Raw genomic sequence first — 11,967 nt, 5'->3', positions numbered from 1 at the left:
AAAAAAAAAAAAAAAAAAAAAAAAAAAAAAAAAAAAAACCCAATCAATAAATGGGCCAAGGAACTGAACAGACACTTCTCAGAATATGATATACAATCAATCAATAAATATATGAAAACACGTTCAACATCTCTAGCAATTAGAGAAATGCAAATCAAAACCAAGATTTCAGCTCATTCCAGTCAGAATAGTAGCTATTATAAAGACAAACAACAATAAGTGTTAGCAAGGATGTGGGGGAAAAGACACACACATATATTGATGGTGGGACTGCAAAATGGTGCAGAAAATCTGGAAAGCAGTATGGAGATTCCTTGGAAAACTTGGAATGGAATCATCATTTGAACCAGGCTATCCCACTCTTTGGTCTATACCCAAAGGACTTAAAAACAGCACACTATAGGGACACAGCCACATGAATGTTTATTGCAATACAATTCACAATAGCTAAACTGTGGAACTAACCTAGATACTCTTTAGTAGATGAATGGATAAAAAAAAAAAAAGTGGTATACATACACAATGGAATATTACTCAGCAATAAAAGAGAATAAAATCATGGCATTTGCAGTTGGAGAATATAATGCTGAGCGAAGTTAGCCAATCCCAAAAACCAAATGCTGAATGTTTTCTCTGATACAAGGAGGCTGATTCATAGTGGGGTTGGGAGGGGGAGCATGGGAGGATTAGATGAACTCTAGATAGAGCAAAGGGGAGGGGTAGAAAAGACGGTGGAATGAGATGGATATCATTACCTTAAGTACACGTATGAAGACATGAATGGTGTGAATATAGTCTGTATACAACCAGAGATATGAAAAATTGTGCTCTATATGTGTAATATGAATTGTAATGCATTCTGCTGTCATATATAACCAATTAAAATTAAAACATAAAAACAATAAAGCCAGGCACAGTAGCACAAACCTATAATCCCAGTGACTTGGGAGGCTGAGGCAGGAGGCTTTCAAGTTAAATGCCAGTCTCAGCAACTTAGTGAGGTTCTAAGCAATTTAGGAAGACCTTGTCTCAAAATTAAAAATAAAAAGGCCTGGGGATGTAGCTCAATAGTAAAGCACTACTAAGATCAATCCCTAGTACCAAAAATAAATAAATAAATAAATTTTAAAAAGTGGCTATAAACACAATAAATATTTTTTAAGAACACTAAATTAGATTTCAAGGAGAAACATTAAGCTCAATATAAAAATATTTAGGATTACAAAGTTTATGTCAATGTACATCAAGAACCTTAATAGTAAGGTTTACTATTACTATTACAAAGTTTATGTCAATGTACATCAAGAACCTTAATAGTAACGTTTTACACTTTTGGTCTAGGAGTGCCACTCCAAGGCTCAATCCTAGGAAATAATATAATCCTATATATTTTTTAAAGTCTTAAGACAAGAACTGTTACATACTTCTGTGTACATTTGAAATTTTTCACAATGAACAGTTAAACAAGTTTTATACAAAGATGCTCATCACAACACAATTTTATATAAGCAAAAAGATGGAAATAATCTATATAACTAGACAATGTTAAAGTACTTTAAATCTTTATATACACTGAATGAGATATCTCACACCAAAAATGCTTACCAAGATTATATAACATAAGTACTTTCCATGTGAGAGAAATTGTTGTAATTATAATTTTTTTAATTGTTTTTAGTTTTTAAAGTTAAAAAATAGCAATGAAGTAGTTGTTATTGTCAGAAGACAGGACAACTGATGAAGTTGTATAAAGTTACTTATTTTAAAATATTCAACTACATAACATTTTTTTAAAAGAAGAAAGGAAACTTTAGAAAAATATCCATTAGGTAGGTAACTTAGACCAAATAAATTTTTTTTTTTTTTTTTTAAAGAATGAGAGAGAGAGTGAGAAAGAGTGAGAGAGAGAGAGAATTTTAATATTCATTTTTTTTAGTATTTGGCGGACACAACATCTTTGTCTGTATGTGGTGCTGAGGATCGAACCCGGGCCACACGCATGCCAGGCGAGCGCGCTACCGCTTGAGCCACATCCCCAGCCCGACCAAATAAAATTTTACTTACCATCTGCTGGTCGTCTGTCATGGCCAAAGAAAACCCGTGTTGCTGAACTGTTAATATATGGTAAAGGAAGTTGTGGTAAAGGACCATCTGGTGATAGTTGACTTACATTCTGGGAGAAATATAAAATAAGGCAAAAAGAATAGTTTTTAAAAAAACTATACTTTCTTCACATGTTTCATTTTTTAATATGTTAGATATTAAAAACATGTAAGCAAAATATTAAGACATATAATTACTAGTTTTAATGTCAGAGTCATACATTTTTTTTTAATATTTATTTATTTATTTTTTAGTTATTGGCAGACACAACATCTTTGTTTGTATGTGGTGCTGAGGATCAAACCCGGGCCGCACGCATGCCAGGCGAGCGCGCTACCACTTGAGCCACATCCCCAGCCCCGAGTCATACATTTTATAACTGAGAATAACTTCAAATATCACTTATTCTGCCTTCAAAGATCTTCCTAAGGTTACTTAGCTAGCTAGTTCCCTCTTGATATTACACTTTCAAATGTTATTTTGGTATGTATTTTACTTCTTATGACTCATTTTAGCATTCTATCTGCCAAAATTCCAATATAAATGATTTCAAATTAATAAAGTCTAACAGAGTAGTCATTTTATATCGGATAAATAAAATAATTATTTAGGGGGGGAAATTACAACTTCGTATTCTTCCATAAAACAATGCTTTATATTTATATGTTCTATGCTCTTGCCTCAGTGAAATATTTTTTCTTCCTATTAATTTTTCTAGGTTATGCCATAATAGCTTGTTTACTTCTCACAGATCCATACCTCCTCATCTTTCATAAGGAAACGAAAGAAATGTGTATTTTCAAAGGATTTTAAGAGAATCCACTATTGTAAAATTGATTGTGGTTCTATAAAAACAGGATGAAGAAACAGTCAAGAAGGCTTGTGGCATCTTTTCTTTTTAAATATTTCAAGAATAGTCACAAATCGAATATTTACAGAAATATAAAATTCTCTCTTAAAAACTCTGAAAGGGACACTGAACTGATGTCTGAACAAGAAACATAGCCTGCCATAACTTTATTAAGATGGATAATTATATATACTCTAACAAGACCATTGTATTATACTTCTAGAAGACAGCTGAATGTGCTTTTTTGCTGAAAACAACTTCAATATAATTTTAATATCTATTCCTGAAACGGTATTTACCTTGTAAACATAAAGATATTCTCTAAGGAAGGCCCCTTGTTGAGCAGCAGATTGTTTACTCTCATTGATTAAAATATGCCTGAAAGCAGACACAGCATTGTCCAGTTGCCTAAGTGTATATGACTGGCGCCCAATAGTGAAGTTAATGTGATCCTCTGCAAGAGACCAGCCTTTTCCTTTGTAAACTTGCATGGCTTGACAATAGCAGCGTAAAGCATGCTTCTTCTGTAAGAAAACAAAGAAAACAAAGTACAATCCATATTTGTCTTGGACTGGATAAAATAAATCTCACACACATGTATACAAAATTAAGTAAGTGGTTCTTTCTCTAATAGAGAATAGGATGTTAGAGAAAATAAAACTAGTATTTATATAACCTCTCCACTTCTGTTCAACATAGTTCTCGAAACACTGGCCAGAGCAATCAGACAGACGAAAGAAATTAAAGGCATAAAAATAGGAAAAGAAGAACTTAAATTATCACTATTTGCAGATGACATGATTCTATACCTAGCAGACCCAAAAGGCTCTACAAAGAAACTATTAGAGCTAATAAATGAATTCAGCAAAGNGGGAGGGGAGGGAAGGGGAGGGGGGATAGTAGAGGATAGGAAAGGCAGCAGAACACAACAGACACTAGTATGGCAATATGTAAATCAATGGATGTGTAACTGATGTAATTCTGCAATCTGTATATGGGGTAAAAATGGGAGTTCATAACCCACTTGAATCAAAGTGCCAAATATGATATATCAAGAAATTTGTAATGTTTTGAACAACCAACAATAAAAAATTTAAAAAAAAAAGAAAATAAAACTAGTATTTATATAACCTCTTCAAAATTACACAATCACATATGGAATATAAAGATTCCTCAGTCATCCGAAGGGTGTGTGGGTGGGTATATTTATGGTGCAGAGGTGTAGAGATGAAGAAAGAGAAAGGAAGACCAGTCTGATCTCTACTCACTACTTCTCTGAGCGGCATCTTAAAAGGTCAACTTTAGGGTTGGGGATATAGCTCAATTGGGCCTTGCATGCACAAGGCCCTAGGTTTAATCCCCATCACCACAAAAAAACAAACAAACAAAAAGGTAAACTTTAGAAGAAAATGCTCAGTTCTCAATTTTGCTTTATTTATTTCAAATTCTTTCTGGAAGGCAGGGCCTATACAAACTAACAGTTTTCAACATCTAAGATGGGTGGATTTTGTTAGTATTATGTGAAAATCAGTTCTCATAGTGTACTATATTTTCAAAGAACTTTCTTTTCTATCAACTGAAAAATGCTAAACTTTCCCCCCTTGGCTAAACCAAAAATATGCATTTAATTTATGTGGCCACATATGCCATGTCACATAGAGATTTACATGAAATATAAGTAAACCTTACTTTTTTATATTAAAATTCACATATCAGCCCTGACATGCTCACCCTCACCAGCCTGCCAACCATAACTCACTGGCCAGTGCCCTGACAACCATGAAGTAGTGCACTGTACCTTCCAAATAGTGGACTAGGACAGCAGCACAGTGAACACTGCCTAGGCATGACATGGCAGGGTTTTCTGCCAGCATCAGATGACAGCACAGGTTCCTATTCAAGGTGGTCTCTACAAGGATTAATGTGTACAACCTGCTGTTCAGCACACCTACTGCAATACTGAGAACAGCAAGGAATTAAAACTGACTATATGCTACACAAGAAATGTGCTCAGAACAGAAATAGTGCAGAATGCCAAAATCTGTATTACAGTAAAACTGCAACATTTATGGCAATAAATGTCACCATACACACAAGAGAGGTACATATCACCACATTCTTACAGGAGTACAACAGTATGCTTCATAGAAAAGATAATAAAAAATCAGAAGGTGAAAATTTGCATTGACCATATATACTACAGAGAACTTTTAGAAAGCACTGGACACAATGGTGCACACCTATAATCACAGACACTTGGGAGTTGAGGTAGGATGATAGCAAATTCAAGGACACCCTCAGCAACTTATCGAGACCCCCCCCTCCAATAACTTAATGAGAGCTGGGGATGTGTCTCAATAGTAAAGCACCCCTGGGTTCAATCCTCAATACCTGGGGAAAAAAAAAAAAGCAAGCAAGCTTGAAAAGCAGGTAAAGCATCAAGAAAAGATTTTAATAGAGTATAGCAGTCATTTTAACAGAAAATCAGAAAAGACTTGCCATATCTTTACATAAAAAATAAAATCTCAAAGAAAAAAACCCAAGTTTCATCAGTGACAATGGAGAGCTTTTCTCCAGATCTGGCTCTGGACTCATCAGGTACCAACCACCCTGCCATCACCACCCAGTGAATGAATAAAGTGGCCACTTTGAAAAAGATGCTTCAGCAAAAGAATCTTGTGATTTTAGAAAAAGGAAAGAGGATTACAAAGCTGAAGGCTGGTTTTCAATATCAGGAATCTCAGATGAAAATCAAAATTAAGGGGTGGGGTGGGGGTGTGAACAACTCTAAAGAACCTTTTAACCAGAACCACCATCTTTCAGTAACTCACCAAAAGGATAAACACAAAAAGAAAGAGGTACCTGAAATACATTCTCTAGGCCTTTTAGAAAACATGGACTTATTTCTTTGGCCACATACATATGAATCTACAAGAAAGGTGATATTGTTCAGTGACAAGTCCTCTGAAATGGAAATGAGGAAAACTACCCCATTCACAATATCCTCAAAAAAAATAATAAAATACTTGGGAATCAACTTAACAAAAGAGGTGAAAGATCTATACAATGAAAATTATAAAACCCTAAAGAGAGAAATAGAAGAAGACCTTAGAAGATGGAAAGATATACCCTGCTCATGGATAGGCAGAATGAATATTATTAAAATGGACATATTACCAAAAGCATTCTACAGATTTAACATGATTACGATCAAAATCCCAACAGCATTCCTCACAGAAATAGAAAAAGCAATTATGAAATTCATCTGGAATAAGAGACCCAGAATAGCTAAAGCAATTCTAAGCAGGAAGAGTGAAACAGGTGGTATCGCTATTCCAGATCTTAAACTGTACTACAGAGCAATAGTAACAAAAACAGCATGGTACTGGCACCTAAATAGGCTGGTAGACCAATGGTATAGAATAGAGGACACAGAGACCAATCCACAAAATTACAATTACCTTATATTAGACAAAGATGCTAAAAGCATGCATTGGAGAAAGGATAGCATCTTCAACAAATGGTGCTGGGAGAACTGGAAATCCATATGCAACAAAATGAAATTGAATCCCTATCTCTCACCATGCACAAAAGTTAATTCAAAATGGATCAAGGATCTAGGAATCAAATCAGAGACTCTGTGTCTAACAGAAGAAAAAGTATGCCCCAATCTCTATCACGTGGGGTTAGGCCCCAAGTTCCTTAATAAGACACCTACAGCACAAGAATTAAAACCAAGAATCAACAAAGGGGATAAATTCAAATGAAAAAGTTTTTTCTCAGCAAGAGAAATAATATGTGAAGTGAATAGGGAGCCTAATCTAATCTCTAGGATATACAAAGAACTCAAAAAGTTAAACAACAAAAAAACAAATAACCCAATCAACAAATGGGCCAAGGACCTTAACAGACACTTCTCAGAAGAGGATATACAATTAATCAACAAATACACAAAAAAATGCTCACCATCTCTAGCAATCAGAGAAATGCAAATTAAAACTACTCTAAGATACCATCTCACTCCAGTAAGAATGGCAGCCATTATGAAGTCAAACAACAAGTGCTGGCGAGGATGGGGGGAAAAGGTACACTCATACATTGCTGTTGTGACTGCAAATTGGTGCAGCCAATTTGAAAAGCAGTATGGAGATTCCTTGGAAAACTGGGAATAGAACCACCATTTGACCCAGCTATTCCTCTTCTCGGACCTAAAAACGGCATTCTACAGGGACACAGCCACATCAATGTTTATAGAAGCACAATTCACAATAGCTAGACTGTGGAGCCAACCTAGAGGCCCTTCAATGGATGAATGGATTAAAAAATGTGGCGTTTATACACAATGGAATATTACTCAGCACTAAAAAGTAACAAGATCATGGCATTTGCAGGGAAATGGATGGCATTAGAGAAGATTATGCTAAGTGAAGTTAGCCAATCCCCCAAAAAAAACAAATGCCGAATGTCTTCTCTGATTTAAGGGAGGTGACTCAAAATGGGGTAAGGAGGAAGAGCATGAGAAGAAAATTACCTATAGGTAGGGAAGAGAGGTGGGAGGGAAAGGAAGGAAGAATGGGAATTGCATGGAAGAGGGAAGGAGACCCCCTTCGTTACACAGAATACAAGTATGAAGATGTGAGGGGGAAAAAAAAGAAGTGGGTCACATTAGGTTGGGTAGAGAGAAGTGATGGGGGGGAGGGGAGGGGAAGTAGGGAAGGGAAGGACAGCAGAATACAATAGACATTATTATTGCTGTGGGTATATACGTGACCTCATGACCAATGTAATTCTGCAACCTGTACACTCAGAAAATTGAGAAATTATACCCCATCTGATTCAAATGTATGATATGTCAAGATCATTGTACTGTCATGTGTAACTAAAACAAATTTTTTTAAAAAAGAAAAGTTTTGGGCTGGGGATGTGGCTCAAGCAGTAGGTAGCGCGATCGCCTGGCACGCGTGCAGCCCGGGTTCAATCCTCAGCACCACATACAAACAAAGATGTTGTGTCTGCCGAAAACTAAAAAAAAATAATAAATATTAAAATTCTAAAAATAAATAAATAAATGAAAGTTTTGTTGTTTTTTTTTTTTTTTTTAAAAAGAAAGGTGATATTGTAGACACCAAGGGAATGAAAGCTATTCAAAACTGAATGTCCCACAAATGATACCAAGGCAAAACTGGAAACATCTACAATGACATCCAACATGAAGCAGAAATTGTTGTAAACAAGTAAACTAAAGGAAAGATTATTGCCAAGAAAACGTATATAGAGAGCATATTAAGCACTCTTAAAGCCAAGATAGCTTCCTGAAACACATGAAGAAAAGTGATCAGAAAAAGAAGCAACCAAAGAGAAAGGTACCTGAGTTACACTGAAGTGCCAGCCTGCTCGGCCCAGAGCAGCCCACTTTGTCAGAACCAAAGGAAAGGAGAGAGAGAAGAAAGAAACAAGTGTAGCCTAAAAACACAGAAGTCCTAAAGCAAGGAAGCACCTGCTTTGTCTGACTGAAGACAAGAAATCTAAGATGTCAGGCATGATACAAACTTTGTGGAAAACTCCAGAAATCTCCAAAGCAGAAGCATATGGAATCATAGATTAGGGTCAGGGTTGCCAGCTTGTAACTATTACCTTATGAAATCTAATTCTACTATGACTATCCCTCTTCATATCACTGCATTAGGCTTAGTAGAAATACCTAGTCTGTGCTACAACTACAAGTATACAGTGTAAATGTGTGTGTGTATACACACACACACACACACACTTTTACACTATTGTTTTAGTGTTTGGTAGTGACACTTTGGTATTCTTTTCTTTGGCCTATCACTGCACCCCATAACAACCAAGAGAAAATATTTGGTATTAATTATCCATTACTGCTACCCTTTGAATTGAGAGAACCTTCGATTAAAACAATGGAAGTCTGGCACAGTGGTGCATACCTATATGATCCCACCTACTTGGAAGGCTGAGACAGAAGGATCATGAGTTTGAGGCCAGCCTAGGCAACACAACAAGACTTCATATCAAATGAGATTTGGTAACAAGAAGAGGCTTCTGTCCACTAAATCTTTGTTTCAGAGTGTGTGTATGTGTATAAGTTTTTTTTTTAAGAGGGAGGGAGGTGGTACTGAGGATTGAACCCCAGTGATACTGTACCACTGAGCTACATCCCCAGTCCTTTTCATCTTTTAAAATTTTGAGACAGGGTCTACATCACCAAGGTTAGCCTCAAACTTGCCATCCTCCTGCCTCAGCCTCCCAAGTTGAGATTATAGGTGTGTGCCACTGTATCTGGCTCACAGCACACTCTTGTATTTACTGCTTTTCAAAACTGGAATTATAAACTTTGTACTAATTATAGTCAGAGATGTCTTGGTAGGCTTTTTAAGAAATACTGACTGGATTGTTAATGAAATCAAAGCCAAATCACCTGCCACCTGATAGCATTCAAAATAGTGTCTCTTTTGTGACATTTCCATAAAGATATCCACTTGAAATGAATCTAATGAAAAAAAAAATACCAGGAAAACCTAATTTGATGGACATGCTACAAAATTGGCCTATGATCTTCAAAAGTGACAAGTTCATGAAGTTAAGGAATTCTTTGAGTAAAAAAGGACAAAAGATCCTGTGTCTTTTAGTAAAGAATACTTGGGGTACAATGATCAAAACATGAATGGGGGGGCCAGGGCTGTAGCTCAGTGGTAGAGTGTTTGCCTAGCATGAGTGGGGCACTGGGTTTGATCCTCAGCACCACATAAAAATAAATAAAATAAAGGTATTGTGTTCATCTACAACTAAAAAGCATATTTTAAAAAAACCATAAATGGGGTCTGAGGATTAGACAGGAGCACCGTATCATTGCCAATTTCTTGATTTGGTGCAGATAAACAATTTCTGAACTGAACTTGCAATTTTTTTCTAAGTTTGAAATTGTTTCAAACTAATTTTTAAATAATATTTCTTGGAAGAAAAAACAAGCTAATCTCCATGAGCATTTGGTAAAGCAACACAATTGTAAACACTGATATAGAAAACAACTGAAAATGCGTAAGTGTCCAGTTCAAGTGCATTTTTTAAAATTTCTTGGAAAAGTATCTAAAAACATTTAAAATTTTTAAATAAAGATTTAAAATCTGGAGCTGGGGTTGTAGTAGAATGCCCGCCTAGCATGCAGGAGGCACTGGGCTCAATCCTTAGCACCATATAAATGTAAAATAAAGATACTGTGTCCACCTAAAACTTAAGAATAAATATTTAAAAAAAAAAAAGATTTAAAATCTGTCTTTATTTTTTGGTAGGAGGCAGGGAGTTTACTGGGGATTGAACTCAGGGGAACTCAACCACTGAGCCATATCCCCAGCCCTATTTTGCATTTTATTTAGAGACAGGGTTTCACTGAGTTCATTAGCACCTCACTTTTGCTGAGGCTGGCTTTGAACTCACGATCCTCCTGCCTCAGCCTTGCAAGCCACTGGATTACAGGTGTGCACAACAGCACCGGTCTTAAAATCTATCTTTTAAAGTAAAAACAGAAAGTAAAATAGTCCAGGTTATACTTAAAAATCATATCCACCTTCCTCAGCACTTTCCTAAACATTTTTCACTGACTAAACTTTCATAATGCCAGTTCTTTTTTTTAAACACCCGGACTTGCTAATACTCAGAATAAACAGTCCTTGAGCAAGACAAAGAATTCAGGAAGAACATTCAAGCAGAGACAGGACTAAGAGAAATGGCATTACTAGGTAATCTCTTCTCTCCTCCTCACTTATGCCTACCTACACACCCTGGGTTTTCAGCGGAAATATGAAAAGTTAGTGTTTCTCAGAAATAAGATGGTCTTAGTCAAAATTATGTAATCCATGTGCTCTGTCTTCTAAGGAAAATAATGTTCTTGACTAACTTCAATAGGGCACACATTGGCTAATCCAGCAGATCCTTATTCCTAGTCATACTCTCAGGTTCCACAGACTGTGTTTGAAAGAGTTTTTCTGGGTTTGGAGTATACAGTGTGGCATAAAACAACAAACCCAGACAACCTGGAATCATTAACTCCACAGGGTAAGGTAACTACAGTTAGATATTATAAAGTCACATAGCAAAATATCTCAACCTACACAAATCTAGCATTTTAACTTGCTAGGCATTTCCTAGAAGCAACAAACCCTATAATTTGAGAAGATAAAAACAAGCAACTGTTCCAATGACACTACCATTCTCACAAATAAAAATATTCACAAAAGTGGACACATACATAGAAAAAGACATATTTTTTCCTAAACAAAGATTACATGCTTAATATTATTAATTCATCATTTTTAAAATACAAAACTTTCAAAGACAAACAGTAGAATGTGTTTCAGAAGCATTTTCACTTACTATGTATTTCAGAGGCATTTTCACTTACTATAGAAGTAGGATCATGAAAAATAAGTTTGTTTTTAATGTTTTTTCCCCACTTTAGAGTCTGAGAAATTCTAATTGATGAAGTATATCAATTATTATAAAATTAATTTTATGCAAACATTTTAAAGGTTTTTTATTTAAATACAATAAGTCCACATATTTCCTACGTTTTCACAGGCTCCAAAAATAGAGGAGGAACCCAATATAAAAATGTTGTTTATTGCTGGGCGTGGTAGCACATGCCTGTAATCCCAGCACCTCAGGAAGCTGAGGCAGGAGCAATGCAAGTTCAAAGCCAACCTCAGCAATTCAGCGAGGGCCTAAGCAACTCAGTGAGATCCGTCTCTAAATAAATATAAAAAAAGGGCTGATGTGCTAGGATGATGGCTCAATGGTAGAGCACTCGCATAGCAGGTGCGAGGACCTGGGTTTGATCCTCAGTACCACATAAAAATAAATAAATAAAATAAAGGTATTGTATCCAATTACAACTAAAAAATAAATATTTTTTAAAAAGCAGGGATGAGGATGTGATTCAATGGTTAAGTATCTCTGGTTCAATCCCTGGTACCAAAAAAAAAAAAAAAAAAAAAACT

The 11,967-nt window shown here is 35.7% G+C and overlaps 1 protein-coding gene across 2 annotated transcripts in view; it reads right to left on the bottom strand.

Annotated features, from left to right (window-relative positions):
* Positions 1-11,967, bottom strand: part of Trappc8 (trafficking protein particle complex subunit 8) — an 80,105-nt gene that overhangs the window by 39,850 nt on the left and 28,288 nt on the right. For both annotated transcript variants that reach the window (XM_015482454.2, XM_015482453.2), the window contains exons 8-9: positions 3,253-3,477; positions 2,065-2,173 (exon numbers count right to left, since the gene is read on the bottom strand). In XM_015482454.2, coding sequence (XP_015337940.1) covers positions 2,065-2,173; positions 3,253-3,477 — 334 coding nt within the window. The remainder of the gene's footprint in view (positions 1-2,064; positions 2,174-3,252; positions 3,478-11,967) is intronic.

This window comes from Marmota marmota, unplaced genomic scaffold, assembly GCF_001458135.2.
Source record: "Marmota marmota marmota unplaced genomic scaffold, marMar, whole genome shotgun sequence".
NCBI lineage: Eukaryota > Metazoa > Chordata > Mammalia > Rodentia > Sciuridae > Marmota > Marmota marmota.
This window is presented reverse-complemented; position numbering and strand designations above follow the sequence as displayed.